Source organism: Arachis ipaensis, chromosome B1, assembly GCF_059453495.1.
Source record: "Arachis ipaensis isolate K30076 ecotype BB chromosome B1, ASM5945349v1, whole genome shotgun sequence".
NCBI classification, from domain to species: domain Eukaryota; kingdom Viridiplantae; phylum Streptophyta; class Magnoliopsida; order Fabales; family Fabaceae; genus Arachis; species Arachis ipaensis.
The window spans coordinates 9,234,448-9,254,799 of record NC_142436.1 but is presented as its reverse complement, the minus strand read 5'-3'; the positions used below and the strand labels follow the sequence as shown (position 1 = coordinate 9,254,799).

Sequence of the window (20,352 nt, the reverse complement as noted above, 5' to 3'; positions counted from 1 at the left end):
AAATAAAAATACAACGAAGTTTCAATTTTTGAAGGAAAAAAAATATCAATTTAGTTCTTCGCTAGTTAAATAGTAGATACATTATGTCCTCCTATCAACTTATTATGTAAAATTTAACGGTAATACTTATATGTACCGTTAATTAGTATGATGTGTCTATTTATAAAAGATTATTACGTAGATAACAACTTTTGGAGCGAAATTTTACTTATTTTAGTGCGATTTTTGACAAACAAAAACCAGCAAATAAATGCTATATAAAACTCAAAAGATAATGGATACTTCATTATCTAAAACTATATCGTTTAGAGTAAACTACCATTTGTACCTACGAAAGTTGAAAATGCTGACATATCTACCCATAAAAAAGGAAATTATCATTTGTACCCATAAAAAATAGTTTTTACAAGCAAAATTATCCAAACCCTAAAAAATTACCTAAAATCTCTAAATTATCCTTATCTTCACCCAATCATCTTTCTAACCCTAACCCTCTTCACCCAGCCACCACTTCCCTTTTCCTTTCTAATCTCAAATTCCACCACCATCTCATTTCCTTTATCACTACCATCACCACCACCACCACTATACCTCCATCATCATCTTCTTCACATGCAGCAGCAGCAACAACAGCAACAATAGAAAAAGCAGAGAAAAAACGGTTCTTCCTCACTGAACAGCGTCGACGACGATGGTGGCAGTGACACCCATCGGTGCCGTCACCCTCTCCTCCTTCTCCGATCTCCTGCGCGCTCTCTTCCTTCCAGACCAGCGACAACGATAGCGACGGACTCAATCAATGGCGGCGACAGATGTGACGGAGCCGGCAGCAGCAGGGCGCGACAGCGCGACAGCTCCCCCTTCCTTGGTTCTGGCTCGCATCTTCTCTTTGGGCTCCCTCAACAACGGCGACGATGATGCGATAGCGGCAGTGAGTTCCCACGTTGCCAGTGCGGTCTCGCTCCCCCTACTCTTCTCTTCTTCTTCCTCGGGTGGGGGTGTGTGTGTGTAATGTCTCTGTGTGTGAGTCTTGGAGGAAAAGGGGGTGGTGGCTGGGTGAAGGGGGTGGTGGTAGAATTTGAGATTAGAAAGAAAAAGAGAGGTGGTGGCTGGGTGAAGAGGGTTAGGGTTAGAAAGGTGATTGGGTGAAGGAGGTGGTGTGGTGGTGAAGATAAGGGATTTTGCAGGTAAGAGAGTGTGTGGGGCAAAGAATCTGAAGATAGTTCTGTTGTTGTTGATGATGGTGAAGCCCTTTTTCTGGGTTGGGAATTCGAAGAAGCAGAAGAGAAAGAGAAAAGCAAAACACAGAAGGAAAGCGAGAGAAAGAGAAAGAGGAAGGAGTTGGCAGAGTTGACAGATTATGACGGCGGCGACGAGCTCAGAAAATGGAAGGAGAGAGAGGATGGGTTAGTGGTGGTGGTGGCATTGGTGAGGAAAAATGAGAACATTGAGAGAGAGAGAGGAGAGGGGGGGAGGAGAGGAGATGATAGTGGTAGTGGTGGAGAGAAGAGTAATTTAGGAATTTTATTTAATTTTTTAGAGTTTGGATACTTTTGCTTGTAAAAACCATTTTTTATGGGTATAAATGGTAATTTTCTTTTTTTTTAGGTAGATATGTCAGCGTTTTCAACTTTTGTGGGTACAAATGATAGTTTACTCTATCGTTTATATGTTCAAACGGGATACATATCACCATACATGGGAGGCAAGTAGAGGCCTGCCCCAGCTTTTTCAAAAAAAATAATAGTATAAATTAAAAGGCCCAACCCAAATAAAATATAATGCTTTTTAAATTTTTTTAAACTCCTAAATAATAAACACTACGTGTGACATTCTCTTTCTTTTATGCTGTTCGTTTTGACATTGAAAGTTTGAAATGTTCGGTTTTCTCTTCTCTTGGAGCACGCTCCACACCCTCACAGCCTCGGTCTTCCATCATAGCAAAGGTATTCACTACTCTCTACTCATTCTACTTTTTATTTTTTTATATAATTGTATAAAATTATTAATTAATAAATCATATTTTTTATTATAAAATAATATAATTTTATCTTTTTTGTGATCATATAAATTTATAGTTATCAGAATCGGACCGGACCGGTCGGTTTGACTGAAAAACCAATGAAGTATGATCTGGCCGGTTCGGTTAGTGTAATGGACCGGACCTGCAATTGAACCGGTCAACGGTGGTCAAATCCGTTAAAAACCGGCCAGTTTGAACTCAGACTGCATTAAACCCGCGCGGGTCTACGGTGCACATGCACGCTGCTGAGCCATCGTAGGAGCACTCTGTTCACAGCGAGAATGATTCGAACTTGGGTGGGTAGGGATATGGCGCCTCCTCTTACCACTGTGCCATCTTAATTCTTATTAATATGGGTGACAAAAATTAAATATATAATAAACTTTGAATGAATTTTTATTTATTTATTTTTATTCTTTTAAATATAGATTGACATATATACTAACACAAGTAATAACACATAATATACAAACATATTGATATTGATTGTGTTATTTTTTTATTTTCTCTTGTTCATTTAAATTGAGAAAATATTTTGTATTAGTGACTAATTTATTATCTTTTTTATACCATAAATTATATCTAAGAATTGATATTTGATTGTCATTAATATATTTTTTGAAAACATGTATTTAATTTTTTATTTTATTTTATTTTTATAATTTTATATTTTTATTTAATTATGACCGGGTTAACCGGTTGAACCTGTGACCCACCGGTTGAACCAGTAATCCAGTGATCCAGTGACCTAGCTGGGTTGATTACTGAGTCTGATAACTATGCATAAATTATAGATAAATAGCTTATTCATTTTTAGGATTTATTCTCTCCTTAACTTATTTTTTTATTTTTAGTGAAATTGATAATAACTTAGTAAAAAAAAAATATTGTTATTGATATTTAATTAATAAAACATATTCAGGCTTTGTTTATTTATGTGAGTATATAATTATTTTAATTTTTTTTTCAAGTAACAGGAAATTAGAACATTTTATAATGAGAAAACAAAGTAAAATTGATGCAATTTTTAAGAGAAAAGTTACTGATGATGTTGGAGTTCAAACAAGTCAACCCTCTAATCTTGTTTCACAAGAAGTTCAAGTAAGTGAACTTTCTAATCTTACTCAAAATACACATCAACAAAAAGCCAAATTTCCAAGATTAGAAAGAGATGTTGATATCTCTTTACTAGAAAGGGATCCAGGAAAGCGACGTCCAATTTGGCAGTATAATGTCAATGAACGTGATAAGATTCGTAGAGCATACATAATAGCTGGGTCATACCAACCAACAAATATTAGCTATCCAGCTTCTGGTAATAACAATCACCGTCGATATTTTCAATCTTCTTGGTTTAAGAAATTTTCAAGTTAGTTAGAATATTCAACAGAAAAAGATGCTGCTTATTGTTTGCCTTGCTACTTGTTTGGTAAACATTATGGTGCTCGCAATGATAAAAAAATACATTTTCAGAGTTAGGATTTAGTAATTGGAAGAAAGTAAACAATGGAGTGAATTGTGCATTTGTATGTCACGAGGGTTCTATTCTTAATTCTCCCCATAATTTATGTGTGAAATCTTGTGATGATTTAATGGCTCAATCTAAGCATATAGACAAAGTTCTTGATAGGCATAGTGATGAAACTATTGCAAATAACCACTTAAGATTGAAGACATCTATTGATGCTATTCGATGGCTTACATTTCAAGCATGTGCATTTAGAGGCGATGATGAAAGTCCTGAATTTTTGAATAGGGAAAATTTTATTGAGTTAATTAAGCTTTTGGCTTCCTGTAATCAGAATGTTAATAATGTTGTTCTTAAAAATACTCCTGAAAATGCTCAATATATATCTCCCGGTGTTCAAAAAGATATATTACATATCTTTGCTAGAAAAGTGCGTGCAACAATTCGAGAAGAAATTGGTGATTCTAAATTTTGTATAATTATTGATGAAGCAAGAGATGAGTCAAAGCGAGAACAAATGTATGTGGTTTTGAGATTTGTAGACAAGCACGGTTGTGTTCAAGAAAGATATTTTGATCTTATACATGTTTCTGATACGTGTTCTTTGACATTGAAAACAGAAATTTTATCAGTTCTTTCTCGTCATAATCTTGATGTTTAAAATCTTAAGGAACAAGGTTATGATGGACCTAGTAATATGCGTGGTGAATGGAATGGATTGCAAGCTCTATTTTTGAAAGATTGCCCTTTTGCTTATTACATTCACTGTCTTGCTCATCGATTACAATTAACACTTGTTTCTGCAGCCAAAGAAGTTTGCTATGTTCATCAATTCTTTTCAAAACTTACACTAATTGTGAATGTTGTGACTGTTTCTCCTAAACGTCATGATTAGTTAAGGGTTGTTCAAGCAAATAATGTTGCAAACTTAATTGCCGATGATCAACTTGTGACAGGTAGTGGACTTAATCAAATTGGTACTTTACAAAGAGTTGGAGATACTAGATGGGAGTCTCATTCGAATTCTGTACGTAGCTTGCTATACATGTTTGATGCTACTTGTGAAGTTCTTGAAAAAAGCACTGAAGAAGGTAATTTCTCCACTCGTGGTGATGGTAATGCTGCTTATGATGCTATCACATTCTTTGAATTTGTCTTTGTTTTGCATTTGATGAGAAATATTTTAGAAGTTAGTCATGATCTTTGTCAAGCTTTGCAACGAAAAAATCAAGACATATTGAATGCTTTAACTCTGGTTTCTACTACCAAGACTTTAATCCAACGAATGAGAGAATCAAGTTGGGAGGCTTTCATAAAAGAAGTTATATTGTTTTGTGAGAAACATGAAGTTGAAGTTCCTGATATGAATGCATTGCATATTCTAGTATGAATGCATTGCATATTCCTAGAAGAGGCCGTACTCGCAAAATTGTTGACCAAATTTCAGTGGAGCATCATTACCGTGTTAATTTATTTTTGGCTGTAATTGATACACAGTTGCAAGAGCTTAATGAAAGATTCAATGATAATATGGTGGAATTACTTACTTTAAGTTCAACTTTAGATCCCAGAGATAATTATAAGTTCTCCAGTGTCAACAAAGTATGTGAATTAGTAGAACGATTTTATCCAGGTGACTTCAGTGACCAAGAGAAATTTCACATTAGAATGCAAGCTCAATATTATGAACTTGATGTTCCTAATCATGTTGAGTTAACTAATTTGTGCACAATTTCGGAGTTATGTCAAGGATTAACGAAGACAGGAAAGTCTTTAACATATCCTTTGATTGATCGTTTGATTCGCTTGGTATTAATTCTCCCTGTTTCAACTGCTACAACTGAGAGATCTTTTTCAGCTATGAATATTGTGAAGAATAGACTCAGAAATAAAATGGAAGATGAATTTCTTACTAATTGTCTTTTGATTTACATTGAGAAGAAGATTGCTGAAAGATTTGACACCGATTTTATTATCAATGAATTTTATGATATGAAGAATCGACGTGTACCACTTCGTTAGTAAAAAGTATGCATATTTTGTTTGTACTTTAAATATATATTCTCTATCGGTATATTTTTGTAATGCATCTTACATTATAATTTATTTGCATATTTCTTTAATATTATATATGTTATTGGCCCCCCACGATAACATTTCTGGATTCGTCCCTGCATATCACTGTAGATAATGAAATATATGAGCAATTCCGTTTTGTTTCATACTATCCATTGATGAAATATACATGTCCAGTATTACTATTGTAAAAGACTTAATTAATATTTTTTTTCTTTTAAAGTTCATTGTTACTATTGTGAAGGACCTAATAATACTTTTTTTTTAAAGACTAATTAGTCCAAAATTAAAAATTTCGAAGATCTAATTGTTATTTTACTCTCAAAGAAATTAATAAACATTTTTTGAGTGGTGCAACAATACAAAATAGTAATATCCAAAAGCCACTCAAAAAAACCAAACCAAACCTGACCAAATAATTATGGCCTTGGTATAAACAATAATTATTACACCAGTGATAAAAAGTATAACAGAGAGTGTACATGATACCTAATTACTTTTAACCCAGGGATTAATTTTAAATAACCCCATCTAAATCATCTAAAAAACAAACCTTTTGGCATCTTTCTATGAGTAAAATTTATAACCGTCTTATAATATTTGTTACTAAGTTATTTTTACTTGTTAGTTCCTTCCACCATTCAAACTGTCTCTTCAGCTACACAGGTTGTCTTTTGCCTAGAATTATTTTAACTCTATCTCCATGTAATGTGTTCCAAACTTATACCATGGCTGAAATTTCATTATCTACCGGAAATGCAAATGGACTTTCTGGGAGATTCAATCCTTCACAGCTGCACAAAATTAAAAAATAAAAAATAAAACTAAGGTATAAATGTTAATTGGTAATATTAATGTATATTTTTCCCATAATTATTACTATATTACCTAACTTCCATTGGATTTGTATTAATAAGTGCAAAACATGTATGATAAATATTTGACAAATTGAAACATACCTGTCCTGATCAGTATAGTTAGCTTCTGTTTTTGTATATCCAGATTTGTCAGTTGAAGCATAACTACTGGAGGATCCAGTGGACTGATGATTGAAATGATCTGCAAGCAAGTATGATTTTAAATAGTATGAATTCATTTCAAATAATATGAAATGAAACAATTAAGCAAATATGAAAACCAAGTTAATACAGACCATCAGGAACCTTTAGCTCCTCCATGTCAAAGCCAAAATGGGGTGAATTCGACATCCATTTTCGGCCTAGCTGTAACTCTGCAATTCGTCTTCTTTGGAATTCAAGAGCATGCTCCTGCTCTTCAATGAGGAATCTCCTCAGGCCTTGAGGGTTACCGCATCTTCTTGGAACTATCAAAAGATCTTGTATTAGATGCAATGTATAAGAAGGGTGCCTTCTATAAGGAGTAAAAATGAACTATTATTCTATTTATAATAAAAAAATTTTAATTGGACTATAGGCCCATTTTTACTCCTTACACCTTTGTGGCTAAGTTGTTTCACTATGACCATAAATCAAGTACAAGAAGGGGTGAGTTTATTGTGTGAACCAAACTGAAAATATCATACTCACTTGTAAGCTCTGCATCCAGACCTACATAGCGAGACGAATAACAATCAGGGTGCTCAATCCTCTCTACGTACTTCCTGCATTCAAATTGAAACGCATATTGCATTCACGTGATGAAATTAACAGTACTTAATTAAGGTAATATTGATGGTTAAATATTGATACATAATAGGATAATACTAATAGTAGTAACTATCATTGTCAATGTCACATTCTGCTCTAAGAACATGAAAAATGTGAATAACTCAATTTTAGGTTTTATGGTAGGGAGAACTAGAATATGAAATGAATGGCATGGAGAATCTTCTTAAGTGAAATTTATATATAATTATACAATCAAATAAAGGTTTTATCGAAAAGTAATAAGTTGTCATTTGCAAGAAGAGAATTTGAAGGCATAAAACTAAAATCAACTTCTAATAAAAAAAGGGATTGGTTGCATTTTACATCCCTAAACTTTCGATTATTTGCATGTTAGCCTAAAAATTTTAACAATGTGTAAAGTGATTCCATGATCAATTTGCAGTTTTTAAAATTTAAGAACTTAAGTGCAAATACTATAAAGTTTAGATAAATTGAAGATAATGAAATGAGAGAAAGAGTAGAGAGAAGGAAAAGACCTATCAACTTTTGGCTTCTCCTTGTAAGGTTTTACAAGCACCCTAGAGCCACGAACATAATGGGGATTTCCCTTTTCCAAAATCATTTTAACAGTTTCTGGTTCAACAAAGGTCACAAATCCAAACATCCTTCTCTGTTGGCATGGAATCCTTACATCTTCAACACTCCCAAAGGTGCTGCAGATAAAAGGAGAAACATTATTAACCAATTTGAATTTGTTTACACAAAACAGATAGATGTGAGAAAAACGAACACATCCTAAAATTCAATTTACTTGAAGTAGTTTGAAACATCTTCCTCTGTGAAAGTGCTATCAGCTGGAAATGTCAAATATATTTGTCTTGACGCACTAATATTTTGACCAAACTCTCCCTTTCCTATGTATTTTGGAGCATCTTCTGCCAAAACCACTGCGTGCTGCCCATGAGGCCTATTAATCAATCATCAACTAAATTAAATTAAATTATATAGTCAATACACATTACTAAAATTAAAATATCAGTGACAATAGCATTTTTCAGATCATTATATTTGCACATCTTCTATAATTTTGGCTACATATTAGCCAAAAAAAACTACTAGCCACCTAGCAGAGAACTCTTGTCAAAAAACAAAAACGATCAAGTAAAGAAAAACATAATACATTATTGATTAAAGGGTAAAGTATATAATTTAGGAAGAGTTTTAAGTGTACCGAAAACACCGATGTTCTAGTTGCTTTAACCGTTGATCTGAATTATAAAAAATATATATAATATATGTTAATTGAAATCAACGGTTAAAACTGGAACACCAATATTCTCGGTACACTTAAAATTTTTCCTATAATTTATTCTTAAAATTTGTTAAAAGTTTTAAAAATATTCCTAATTTTTTTTTTGTTTTAATTTTGTCCAAAAAATTTTCAATTTACATCAAATATATTCCGGATAGCTAATTTTAAAAAAAATTTAGGACTAATTCAATAACAATTTTACAAGAATAACTTTCAACATAAATAAATCAGACATAGTTATCATGTATTATTGTTGAATTAGTCTTAAATTTTCTGAAAATTTAGGGTTTGTTTGAATACCATTTTTAGAAAATATCTTTTTTTTTTAATGATTCTTTTTTAAAAGATCTTTTACAAAAGTAAAAGTAATTTTATGTTTGGATATTTCATGTAAAAAGATCTTTTTATCCATCAATTATGTTTGAGTAAAATAAAATAAAATACTTTTTTTATTCATTTATTATGTGAAAAATATTTTTTTTTAAAATCTTTAAAAAAATATAAATTATAGCTTCTAAAAAAATATGTTTTTTTTAGTATTTTTATTTTTATTTTTATAAATTTGTCAAACACACTAAACAATTAAAAAAAATTTTCAATGAAAAAAATATTTTTTTATTAATTTAATAATATCCAAACAAACATTTAATTGTTAAAATATATTTAATATAAATTAAAAATATAAAAAATAAAATAAAATTTAGAGATATTTTAAAAAATTTTAACAAATTTCACAAACAAAATATATTTATCCCTATTAAAACAGGTTCGCCATTTAGACATTTTCATGTGACTAAGAATGTTGTTGGAGTAGATGTTAAAGGTTTAAGAAATGACCTGTCAAATACGCGAATGCAATTCTTCCATCTTGCAAGAAGCTTGGTCAAACTATAACCAGACTTACCATGTCTCTGGCTCTCAGTAAGATAACCTTCAGCCTGCAGTACCTTGTTATACTTCTCATAGTACGCCATTGGAAGCGAAGCTATCGAAATCGGACTTCCTTTTCTTGATTTCAACAGCTCCACGATTTCCGTCTCCAAATTCGCCAAAGACCCTGCCGAAATCACTTGATCCCCCTGAACCGAAGAAGAAGAAGAAGAATAGTCGTAGCTTCCGTACATCTCGTTGCCAGCCTGTCCGTGATAATAGCGACAACTAGCTCCATGCTTGCAATAGCCTTTGTTGAAATAGTGACAGGTTTTCACCGGAAACTCGTTCGAAAACCTCCTTCCGCCTCTTAACTTGCAAGGCAAGGCATCTGCAATGCAGTAATCATTTGCCATTCTTGTTTCGAATATTTCGAACTGCTTCTGAAGTTCCGAGAAAGAGTGATGATCCCAAGAAGGAGAGGAAAGTTGGAGGGTGATTAAGTGCCTTAGATCTGGAAGTGTGGTTAGTATCTGGAATTCGGTTTTGGCTTTGAAAGCGACTTCACGGATCAGGTGGTCTGGGTATGAAGCCAATTTAATCATCTGTTCCTCGCCATGTTCTTGAACAAGGAGGTATCCAATTATCTTTGTGGCATGCTCTGGTTCCAATTTTTGAAGTTTGTCGAAAACAATTCGAGTGTACTCTGATATATCCATTCCTTGTAGCATTTTCACTGCAACAATTTTGGAACAAAATATTAACAATTCTGCAACAATGCATTCTACAGGAAATTGTAAAAGTAAATTAAATCCGGAGCAATTAAGTATCTTTTAAATATTGTACTTTATTCAATCTGAAAGAGGAGAAATTAAAAAATAAATAATTCTCTTGATTTTTTGAACAACTGATATCTAAAAGTGAATATTTAAATTAATTAAATAATAAAAAATATTTAAAAAGATTTGCTAAAGACTAAAAGTTAAAGGACAATTAGCATTTCTGTATTAAAAAATAGTAAACATTAAATTGAGATTTTATTTACTCTTTTTAATCATATTTTTTTTTTAAAAAAAATTTAAATTCTTTTTTTAAAGATTTTTTAATGAAAAGTAAGAATTATTTTATGTTTATTAAAATATTTTAACCAAGCATAATAAAACAGATATTTTTATCAAATAATAGATATCTATTTCCTAACTAGGATATTCAAACAGACAGATTTGTCTCATTATTTTGTTTGCGATCGGAGCAGAAGAAAGGATTTTTTTTTTTTTCTGCTAATTTGGAAATAAGTAGAACGCATACTGAGGATTAATCAAATGGCAAAAATTAAAAAATTTTATGCATCAAACATATATATGTTCCCTCCAAGTGAATAGTTAATTTTACATGGCAAATCACAACATTTACAACTCAATAACACATCAAACATAACACACCCTTCATACATCCAGTAATAAATAAAGCAATTCATAAGAAAAGCATCCTGAGCAAAAGAAAAAAAGCATGTAAATAACCAAAATCTTTTAATCTACATACCCATCAAACAGCAGAATGAGATAAACCGTATGCAAAGAGGTCCAAACACAAATCTTTTGAAGGCCAACGAATGTTTTCTCTCTGAAGGAAGAAAGTAAGAAATGACCTTTATTTATAGTTAAATTTCGTAGAGAGATATCATGCTACCAAAAAAAGGCAAACACAAGGATGATTAAAAATTATTAAAATCCAGAGACATGCAAACACCCCTATTATTTTTTTTTTTTTTTTTTGTGAAAGTAAAATAGTTGATGATAGTAAAATTAAGGGGGGAAAAAAACCGAGACTAAGAATTAGCACTTTTAGTTGATGTATGTGTTATGTGAAACTCATCATCACTTTCTGCAGTCTAATCTCTATTCTAAATTTGGTTCCTTGAATCCCTCTTTGTAAATACAAACAGTTGTAAAGTGATCACAGATTTCAGGCAATATTATCTGCATAATCCTCGATGACCTTTACTGCTTCTAAGAATTACCCCGATTACCAAAACAGCCATGAATTTTAATAACTTTCAACATTACGTTATCATCATCATCATCATCATCATCATCATCATCATCATTATTATTATTATTATTACAACAGATATATTTTTTATAAATATTATTTTGACACTAATATTTTATTAACTGTGACTATATCTGTTCTTTGGATTTTATTAATTTAAAAAAATCTAAATACAACAATCAATTAATAACAATGATATTCTCCTCCATATTTTTATTTAGACAAAAATACATATTTTTCTTTGATCTAAATTAATTTTACGGACAAAAACTAATTTAATATTATTTTATTCAACTTAACATTTATAATTATATGTTTATTATATAAAATATTATTCAATTATTTCAACGGCAATAAGAGATATAAAATAGGATAAGTGTTAATTAAAAAATACAAAATAAGATAATTCTTAGTTGCTTTGGGTTGATTTTTTTATTTTTTTTTTAAATATTTTTGTTAATTTTATGCATTTAACTAACATAAACCTTAAGAGTAAGAACACAAGTTAAACTTATCAATTAATTTATTTTTGTCAATTTTTAAAATTTGATAAAAGTTTTAAATAATACTAATTTTATGAGAAAGTACAGAAAAACAATAATAATTGTGAACAATACGACGTTAGGAACAATGAATTAAAAAAAAAGATAAAATTAAAATTAAAATTAAAATTATTAATTAATAATTTAATGTCAAATTTTAAAATTTTAAAAATTATGATTAACAATTAAATACATTTATATTGTGTACGGTTAATCCTAATTTCATTATAACCTCTTAATCTCCGGTACACATCCAAAACTTGCCATTACCAATCTTCGGTCCACAGCAAAAACATCACAGCCTGTGCACGAAGATATGAAAATAGCTTTCAGTCACTGTCTAACACAGAAGACAGAACATACCCAAACATGACTTCGCGCTTCTATTATTCTTCCCCTTCTCTTTTGTCCTATCAATATCGCTGTTCTCAATCCCATTCCCGCATCTCCCCTTCCCCAACCACCAAACCCAAAACCTCCCTTCAACTTATTTATGTTTCTTTACAACAATACCAACACCCAAAACAAGAAGCACCCTCGTCTTCTTCCAAACCCCGCCCCACTGCACGCCCTCCCCGCTCCCGGCCGGCCATACCGATGCCACCGTAGCCTCCCGCCAACACCGTTGAAGCCTCACCTCGCGCCATTGTCCCTTCGTAGCAAAGGCAGTTCTCTTTGCAGCCCCACCCATGCATCCCCTTGCCGCTGCACTTTCGGCCGTGCCGACGCCACCACAGCCCCTCGCCAACACCGTCACAGTCTTACTATGCGCAGCAATTCCCTCCGCAGCCATAGCCGCACTCGTGCCTTCCCCCTCACGTGTCCATTGATGTGGAGGGTGAACAATCTAACGAGATAAGTAGCTAAAGTTCATGCATTGATGACCAATAATATGCCGGTTGTTCAGTTCATTAAGTTGGTGGATGGTTATTGTATTTCTTACGGGGATGATTAGTTTAAGTAAATACAAGTAAAACATGCTAAATGTTAAGTTCAGTAGGTATGCATATGGTTATTTTAATTCTTAATTTGATGGTTATTTTGTTCGATTCAGTGATGTCCAATGAGGGAGAGATTGAAGCCGGTGAAAGGGAATGGTTGATGAAGGCACTGCGGCAGAGGGTTTAGAGATGATTTGGTAAATTAGGATATAGAAGATGGTTAAATTTTTGAAATAACTGAATAAGATTTTTGGTTTGAGTAATTTAAGTGGTTTTTTTTTTTACCTTCATTGGGCAAAATTTCCAGCCCATTGTTCACATTATTCAGATTCTTCATTGTCTACCTAATGTAGGCGAACCACAATTAACATTCACAACACAAAAGTGATTATGTCATTACAATTTAGAACATACATAGAGTAATTATCAGCTCGTATCCTCTTTTATTGGATACACAATACGAATGAAACAAAACACCACAAACAAACAAAAGAGTAAATAGTCATTTCTGATTATGAAAAGTTTAAATGCTGATATTTCTATACATGTAAGATGAAAATTAAAGTTATATCCAAGGTTCTGAAAATCGGTTCGGACCGGCCGATCAAATCGGTTTAACCGTAAATCGCTGAGAAAAACGATTCGGTTAATAGCAAAACCGGAAATTTTAAAAACCAAATTTGAACCGATGAACGGCCGAGAACCAATTGGTCGAATCAAACCGTGACCCGGCTGGTTTTTTGAATGCCCAACCAAACATTGCCGTCTCATTGTTTCAACCTCCAGTTAGCCCTAATCCCCCATTCAGATCCAGCTTCCAGAACTTGAAGTTAGAACCAAGGTTCTGAGAACCAGACCGGTCATCAAACCGTTCTAGTTACTGGTTTATTGGTTTATTGATCCAACCAGTTCAACCGGTAGTTCAATCGAAAAAATTGTTTATGAATAAATTATAAATAAGCATCCTAAAATATAATTATAGTCTAAGATAAATCTTAAAATATCTTCAAAATTTAAAATACTACATAAAATATCAACTAAATCTATATGATCTTATTAAAATACAACTTCAAAAATTAAATAAAAAATACTTAAATATTAAATGCCAACTTGAAGATGCCCTTAGTATATATTACATTATGGAATACAAAAGAAATTTATAACAAATTGAAAACGAAAAAAACATAAAAAGTACTACTAAACAGATACGGTAAGCAATAATAATAATAATAGCAGAAAGAAATTGCTTAGGTTGTAAATACTAAATATACAAATCTAAAAGCCAAGCGTTATATCAAATGCATGGTTCTGGTTTTTCTGAAGTTGCCATGTACATTAAATAAATCGTCCACACATATGCACAGGAACTATTCAGCAGTGGCTGCAGCAATTGTAAAAGCAGCAATTGTAAGAGCAATACCAAACCATTAGCAGATCAGCAAAAAAAATAGTGACTGAATTGAAGCTATATATCAATTAAAAATCCTAGAAAAGCAAAAGAAACATAGAAGTTATTAACAAAGGCAACTTCATCCGTGTTTATGAACCTGTAAATGGACTGGAGCAAATTTAAAAGTAACAAAATCAAAATAGGAGGATTGGTAGACAAGTTATTATTCACAATGCATTGTTAGCAGCAATTGCTTCTTGATTAATACTATCATCATCCATAACTGAAATTAATAAATCATTCATTCACAAAATTGAAAACAATAGTAGTACAAATTATCATTCAGCAACAAATATTATTACATTACGAAACAGCAACAAGTAATCCCTAATCACACTAAACCTGAAATTTCAACAACAGCAAGTAATCCTTAGTCACACTAAACCTGAAATTTCAACAAACATTACAAAACAGCAACAACTAAAAGAAAGAGCAGCAGCACAAAATCAGAAAAAATTAGCAATTTCAGAGTTTCAAAAATTAGCAAACAGAGGCTCTGGGGAGAGAAGACTGAGACATGAACAAGAACTGAAGAAGTGAAAGCAGTGACATTAACCTTCGACGGAGACACGGACGGCGACCGGGGAGACGACGGTGAGCGACGACACGGCGAGCTGCTCCAAGCCAACAAAATAGAGAAGCCACGGAGGACAGGGGGAAGGAGGACGCCAAGCTACAAGAGAGGGCTTGGCCACGGACGACACCGACAGCACGGACAACAGCAGCATTGCGGCAGAAATATTGCAGGGAGAACCCAGGGTTTTGGTTTAGGGATTTAACTTTGCTTCAGAGTAGAGTGATCCACGAATTGGTAGGGGGGTTGTTGGGGGGGGGGGAAGGGTGTGAAGGAGTAAACGCAATGTTGGACATTTTTTTCCTTAAAAAAATTAAAACAGCGCCGTTTATCAAGAACCGGCGGGTTACCGATCCGGTCCAACCGACCGGTTTCCGATCGGTTCGGCGGTTTTACAGCGGTTTGTCAAGGGACGGTTATTAGAGGCGGACCGGACTGTTTTTATCGCCTGTTCCCGGTTGGACCGGTTTAACCGGCCATTTCGGTCTGGTTTTCAGAACATTGGCTAGAACGCCTCTCTCACGCGAGGCTCCTCCAAATCTCATCGAGCTCGTCGTCCCTCACCTCCATCCAGCCACCTCCTCATGCTGCCGCCATCGTCCTTCGAACAGCCACCATCAGCTCGCTCCCTTCCCCTCCATTGCGCAGCAGCCATCGCAACCTTCCTTCCCTTCCATCGCGCAGCCACCATGGGAATGTCAAAGCCTCCGTCGCGCACCCACGCCGCCGCTAGCTCTATTGGTCACTCGGTTCGAAGTTGCTCCACCACTGCTCCTTGTCTTGGTCACTCGGTGTCTCTGTCTCCCTCCATCTCTGTTGAAGGTGTCTTCAAGCTTCCAGCCTTCCAGGTAATATATTTTTGGATATCATTGTTTGATTAATTGATTAAATAACTGTTGTAGTGTTGCATGTCTCTCTCTCCCTAATGAGTATGGTTGAATAATTTTTTGATTCTGTGAAGCTCTGTGAAATGAAGTCACTGAAGCTCTGTTGCATGTCTCTGTCTCGCTAATGAGTATGGTTGAATAATTTTTTGATTCTGTGAAGCTCTGTGAACTGAAGTTACTGAAGCTCTGTTGCATGTCTCTGATATACTGATATAGTGATACTGAATTACTGATATGTGAGTTACTGATATTTTGTTTTTCTTTGAGCTGTGAAGTGTGAACTGATTGAACTGAAGTTACTGAACTGTGAACTTTGTTTAATAATGGTTGTTTACTCCACTGATTTTTCTTTATTTACTGAACTGAATTTTGTTGTTTTTTGAATAGTTGTGAATAATTTCGAATTATTTTGGATGGTGTTTGTTGTGAACTTGAGATTATTGGGTTGGAGTGGGTTGTTGTGATATTGTAATTGGAAAAAACTATTACTAGATTGTTGGTAATGTTTAGGTAGGGATGGCCAAGAACTGCCTAGGAATAATAATGCTGAAAATAATTCTGCTTCAAATGAACCTTGTCTTCAAATGAACCATTATTATTGATAGTGTTATATATTTTGTTACATGAGATTGATGCTGATTTAGATCAAGGTGGTGGTGGTGGTGGTGGTAGTAGTAGTACATTTTATGCTGCACCACTTGATTTTTCTAGTCCAAATAGTGGGCATGAAGGTGATGATATCAACGAAGCAAATCTACAACAAGTTATGGCAGATTTTGATGATTGATGACAAACTTGAATCAATTGGATGTTGGCATCTTATGTTTATGTTTGATTGGTTGTTTTTATTATTTGACTTTTGAGTATGTATTTGAATGAGATCATAACATTCTAGTTTTTATAGTACTTTTAATTTAGATGATATTTTAAGATTTATATTATATTATAATTATGTTTTAATGTGTTTATTTATTATTTTATTATAAAACAGTTTTTTTGATTCAACCACGGTCGAACTGGTTGAACCTATAAACCAATGAACCAGTAGCTAGAGCGGTTCGATGACCGGTTCGGTTTTCAGAATCTTGGTTATATCCATAAAAGATGAAATTTTGCAAACAGAATTATCCAAAATCTAAAAATTAAATCAGAAAGGCTCTGCATACAAGCGATTAGGGCTTGTAAGCATTACAAGTCAATTAACCAATAACCCCCCCAAAACGCGCTGCAGGTGTTACGTCCCTTACACGCGCTATATAAAGATCCCGCGTATATATAACTACCAAATTTAAAAGATTTGTTTCCTTCTTCGTTCTCCATCTTTCCAAATTTTCTCGTTCTTCTTCTCGCGCGTCTTTCCCTGCTTTTTTTATCGTTCTTTTTCCCCTCCTTTCTCACTGGTTTGTTCTTCGTCAATGATGTTAGTTCTTCTCTCTGTAATTTCAGCTTCGTTTTCTTTTCGATTTCTGGTTTCTGAAATCAAAGTTTGAACTCGTTTTGAAGATAATGGATGATTCAACCTCATATTGTCAGCTGAATCAGGGCGAAGTGGATTATGAATTTGAATCTAACGAAGTTTCTGAGGTTTGATTTACATACAATTACTCTGAATTTTGTTGCAGTTATTTGTATAGCATTGTGTAGCTGAATAATTCGTGATCATTGACTGTGAAATTAACGTGTGAACATAAATATGTGGATTGAATCTAATGTATTAGTTTTGATTAATTATCTGCAATTTATAGCAGACGCTCGGGTGTAGATTAGAATTTTTTGGGTGTATTTTAGGGGGAAGTGTGTGTGTATTTACAGTTTATGGCTTTTTTTGTTATTTTAGTTGAGTTGTTGTCATTCGGGTGTATTATATCAGACATAATTGGGTGTATTTTTAGTTTTTGACATGGTGTATTCTGCAGCCTCTCTCTGTTGTTAATGACTAGTTTGTTCCTATTTTAGTTGAGTTGTTGTCGTTCGGGTGTATTAGATCAGACATGATTGGATGTATTTTTAGTTTTTGACATGGTGTATTCTGCAGCCTCTCTCTGTTGTTGATGACCAGTTTGTTCCCAAGGTTGGAATGACCTTTACCACCCTTGAAGATGCTGAAAAATTTTACAGGAACTATGCATGGTTTTCTACAAGAGTTCGGAGCACAAATAGGAAGGGAAACGAGATTAAGAATCAATTGATTACATGTAGCAGAGAGGGAAAATGGAAATCTAAAATATCTCCGACCGAGAAGACGAATCCGACAGCCGGTTTAAACTGTCCTGCAAGAATTTATATACACACATTGAAGGATGTTGGTGCTTGGATCATTTCAAAGGTTGTGTTGGATTATTCACACCCTTGCTGTCCAAGTAAATCAGAGATGCTCAAACAGCACAGGAAACTAAGCATGTCCATTCGTCGTACAATAGAGAATAACGAGGAGGCTGGTATTAGACCAAGCAAAACTTACCAATCATTTGTTGCGGCTACCGGGAGTCATCGCGAGTTAAATTTTATTGAAAAGGATGTGAGAAATTATATTACGAGAGAAGTGCGTAATGTTTCTGAACAAGAAGATGCAAAGGAATTCGGAAAATATTTGTTAAGAATGAAAGAGAAGAATCAGAATTTCTTTTTTGAGCTTGAACTCGAGAAGGATAAATCGATTAAGCTGGTTTTTTGGGCCGATGCAAGAAGTAGAGTTACCTTTGAGTATTTCGGAGATGTTATTTCATTTGACACCACCTACAATACAAACAGGTAATAAACTGTCCCTGTTTATGATGCTAAATTAATGTATTTTTATGAATTCGCCGCAGAGGTGTATATTAGGTGTTTTTGGGTGTATACAAAGCATTTGTTGGGTGTACATAATGATTTTTCATTCTGCACTCTGGTAATTTGTTTCAGGTATAATTTGGTTTGTGGTTCTTTTGTCGGGGTGAATCACCACAGTCAGTCAACACTTCTTGGATGCTCTTTGATGAAAAACGAAGAAATTGAATCATTCAAATAGTTATTTCAATGTTGGCTTCGTTGCATGGGAGGAAATGCTCCGAAAGGGTTTCTCACCGATCAATGCGCATTAATGAAAAGGGCTTTAGAGGCCTGTATGCCAACAACAATTCACCGTTGGTGTATTTGGCACATCATGAAGAAGATTCCAAGTAAATTATATGGGTACAAGGGACATGCAGAAATTGAACAAGAAATGAGCTAAGTAGTTTGGAACTCTCGTAATAAAGACTCATTTGATAGGAATTGGAATGATTTTCTACTGAATTTTGGTCTTGTGGACAACAAGTGGCTTTCAGGTAATGTTTGTTTAAAATCTGCAGCAGAGGTGTAAATTTAATTTTTTTCGGGTGTATTTATAGTCTGTGTTTGGGTGTATTCTGCAAATCTCTATGAAGACCGTCATATATGGGTTCCAATCTATCTGGATCACCACTTCTGGGCAGGGATGAGAAGCACACAAAGGAGCGAGAGCATGCATTCATTTTTCAACAAGTTTATTACCCGGAACAGCTCGCTTATTCAATTTGTCAAACAATATGATAATTGCCTTGGAAGCAGGGAGCAAGCAGAGAGAGAATCAGATGCTGCAGATTTTCATACGGTCATACCGTGTGCAACCAAATCCTCCATTGAAGCTCAGTTTCAAGATGTGTACACTCATCAAAAGTTTAGGGAAGTCCAAGCACAATTCAGAGGAAAGGCGAATTGCATCACTAGATTAACAAATTCCGCTCTAGGCTATTCAGTATACGAAGTTGGAGAACAAGTTTTCAGCTCAATATTCAACAAGTTTGTGGTTACTTACGACTTAGTAGCAGCTGAGGTAAAATGTCAATGCTTATTATTCGAGTCAAGAGGGATATTGTACCGTCACGCACTAAGCGTGTTAAGCTTTGAACGAGTAAGCTAAGTGTCACCTAGATATATACTGGAACGATGGAGCAAGAAGGTAAAGAGGCGACACACACACATCAAGAGCAGCCGCGACGAGCCACTGTTGGAGCCAAGAAGCAAGAGGTTTGACCAATTGGTTTTTCATTCGCAAAATATTTGCGAATTTGCATCAAAATCGGAGGAGCTGACTGCAATTCTGTACTGTGCGTACGATAACGTCATGGTTGAGATGGAATCATTGAAAGCCAAAAGGAAGGGCACATCTTCTTTATCTCACGAAGACGCCAACTTGGAATCCGTTAACGAGCTTCAAAGCCCTCCAAGGATTCGAACAAGAGGACGTCCAAAAAATAGGCTAGGTTCAAAGTTGGACAAACAGATTACAAATACCACAAAGAAGAAGAAAACAAAAGGTTTAAACGAGGTAAAAGTGATATTCTTTAAATATGTGGAGATTGAGTTTAATTTTCTCGTTAATAGTTTAGCTAATATGTGAGTTTGCTATATTCAGTTAAACCTCTTTGATGCTGCATCAGTGGTGCATTCAAATTCCAGCGAATATCAAGGACGTGTTATGAATTATCAGTTCAGGGTACCAACAGCAGCGGATAACTCTTTGGGTGTAT

The 20,352-nt window shown here is 34.1% G+C and overlaps 2 protein-coding genes across 2 annotated transcripts; one reads left to right on the top strand and one right to left on the bottom strand.

Annotated features, from left to right (window-relative positions):
• Window positions 1-799: 799 nt before the first annotated feature.
• LOC107645772 (uncharacterized) lies at window positions 800-5,513 on the top strand. Its single transcript, XM_088502487.1, has 6 exons — window positions 800-998; window positions 1,250-1,510; window positions 3,497-4,077; window positions 4,162-4,305; window positions 4,387-4,875; window positions 4,989-5,513. Exons 1-6 carry the CDS (start codon window positions 800-802, stop codon window positions 5,511-5,513), a joined length of 2,199 nt encoding a protein of 732 aa, XP_088358613.1.
• A 586-nt stretch (window positions 5,514-6,099) lies between these two features.
• On the bottom strand, window positions 6,100-10,137 carry LOC107645763 (zinc finger CCCH domain-containing protein 18-like). The gene is made up of 7 exons (XM_088502385.1): window positions 9,345-10,137; window positions 8,007-8,162; window positions 7,732-7,908; window positions 7,115-7,188; window positions 6,721-6,891; window positions 6,527-6,626; window positions 6,100-6,361 (listed from the first exon to the last, which is right to left on the bottom strand). Exons 1-7 carry the CDS (start codon window positions 10,106-10,108, stop codon window positions 6,289-6,291), a joined length of 1,515 nt encoding a protein of 504 aa, XP_088358511.1. The 5' UTR covers window positions 10,109-10,137; the 3' UTR covers window positions 6,100-6,288.
• Between the last annotated feature and the right edge of the window lie 10,215 nt (window positions 10,138-20,352).

Excerpts from the sequence above, each read along its gene's own strand:
- LOC107645772 (XM_088502487.1), top strand. The coding sequence starts at position 800 with ATGGCGGCGACAGATGTGACGGAGCCGGCAGCAGCAGGGCGCGACAGC. Across the intron at positions 4,306-4,386 it reads TTGTTTCTGCAGCCAAAGAA|TTAAGGGTTGTTCAAGCAAA; the intron begins GTTTGCTATGTT and ends CGTCATGATTAG. Across the intron at positions 4,876-4,988 it reads TGAATGCATTGCATATTCTA|TTGCAAGAGCTTAATGAAAG; the intron begins GTATGAATGCAT and ends ATTGATACACAG.
- LOC107645763 (XM_088502385.1), bottom strand. The coding sequence starts at position 10,108 with ATGCTACAAGGAATGGATATATCAGAGTACACTCGAATTGTTTTCGAC. Across the intron at positions 7,189-7,731 it reads GAGAAGCCAAAAGTTGATAG|GAAGTACGTAGAGAGGATTG; the intron begins GTCTTTTCCTTC and ends ATTTGAATGCAG. Across the intron at positions 6,362-6,526 it reads AACTATACTGATCAGGACAG|CTGTGAAGGATTGAATCTCC; the intron begins GTATGTTTCAAT and ends AATTTTGTGCAG.